The 1,416-nt window shown below is 45.1% G+C and overlaps 1 protein-coding gene across 2 annotated transcripts in view; it reads right to left on the minus strand.

The window, feature by feature from the left end:
• Positions 1–246: 246 nt before the first annotated feature.
• The window catches only part of LOC116379017 (probable G-protein coupled receptor 171), a 4,050-nt gene continuing 2,880 nt past the window's right edge, over positions 247–1,416 (minus strand). For both annotated transcript variants that reach the window (XM_031840932.1, XM_031840931.1), the window contains exons 3-4: positions 1,158–1,361; positions 247–663 (exon numbers count right to left, since the gene is read on the minus strand). In XM_031840932.1, the coding sequence (XP_031696792.1) occupies positions 526–663; positions 1,158–1,361 (342 nt within the window). In that variant the 3' untranslated portion in view covers positions 247–525. The remainder of the gene's footprint in view (positions 664–1,157; positions 1,362–1,416) is intronic.

The following is a 1,416-nucleotide window of genomic DNA, read 5'->3' on the forward strand; positions in this document are numbered from 1 at the left end:
AACCAGAGGAGTCGCCCCCTGGTGGACATTAGAGAGAATGCAGCTTCCTCCTGGGCTACAAGTCTTTCTGTTAGCCCCTTTTTTAAATTCATTTTTAAGCAAAGAAACCAGAACAAACCGAGTGTTTTTTGTTTCTTTGTAGTTGTTTAGCATCTATTTGTATTCATTTTTTGTGTATTTTTTGTCGTTTTGCATCTCTTTATATTTGTTCTTTGTCTCGTTGTATTCGTTTTGCATCTTTCTTGTGTTTTTGCATCTCTTTTTGGTCGTTTTGTGTCTCTTCGGACTCGTTTAGTATCCCTTTGTGTTTCTTTTGTTAACTGTTCATTTAGCGTCTCTGTGCTAGCTCTGCTTGTTGCTAATGTTAGCAGTAACTTTAAACAGAGACTCAAACTCTGTCGGCCCGATCGGTAATCCGTCCATCACCAGGAACCCGACATTAAGTAGCTCTAGTAGAAGCATAAGTAGTGATAGTAACAGAAGTTTTTTCCACTACAGTAGTACTACTGTAGTACTACTGTAGTACTACAGTACCTGTACGTGCTGGACGGGCAGAACCATGTTGGGCACCATGATGAGCAGCACCAGGGACCAGACGACCAGCGACAGCAGCCGGGCGAAGCCGACCTGCTGCAGCCGCAGAGAGCACAGACTGTGGCTGTCCTGCAGGAGACCATCATCATCATCATCATCATCACACTGTAGCTACACCAATGATAAATGTACGCAGAGCAAGTCAAGGACTATTCACACCTTTGATGCAGAAAGTTTTAACCCTCAAATTTGCTCAGATTATGTTATTAATGACTAAAGAAATCCCCATTGATGAAGAGTACTTTGTAAAACTTGAGTTTATTGATACATTTGCAGTACAGGTTCTAGTTATTAGGAGACATGGACGGATTAAAGGGACAATGGGCCCCTGGTCAAAGTCGTGTAAAGGGCCCCCAGACCTCCTACATAAGGACGAGAGTCACAGGAACGTTGAACGTTTGTGGTCGTTGTATGTTAGCTTTATATTGAATAATTTTTTTGTCTCTTTCTAGTCATTCTGAATATCTTTCTAGTTCTTTTGCGTTGTTTATTTCTGACGACCCAATGTTGGTCCATCTTCATCTCCCCCCGTGATGAAGATGCGTTCCCATGTGCAGCTGTACCTGCAGGTAGCGGTCGATGATGATGAAGGCGAGGAAGACGATGGATGCGTAGAGGCTGATGTAGATGACGACGGCGCTGGCCTGGCAGTGAAACACCATGAGGCTCCACGGCGCCGCGCCCGCATCCTTCAGGATCTTAAAGGGCAGCGCGAGCAGCAGCAGCAGGTCGGCCAGCAGCAGGTTGAGCAGGTAGACGCTGAAGCTCTGATGAAGCACAAACACCTCAATAACCAGTCTCAGTGTAGTCCTGATCCTCTAT

This window comes from Anarrhichthys ocellatus, unplaced genomic scaffold, assembly GCF_004355925.1.
Source record: "Anarrhichthys ocellatus isolate YVR2014 unplaced genomic scaffold, GSC_Weel_1.0 scaffold3572, whole genome shotgun sequence".
Classification (NCBI taxonomy): Eukaryota; Metazoa; Chordata; class Actinopteri; order Perciformes; family Anarhichadidae; genus Anarrhichthys; species Anarrhichthys ocellatus.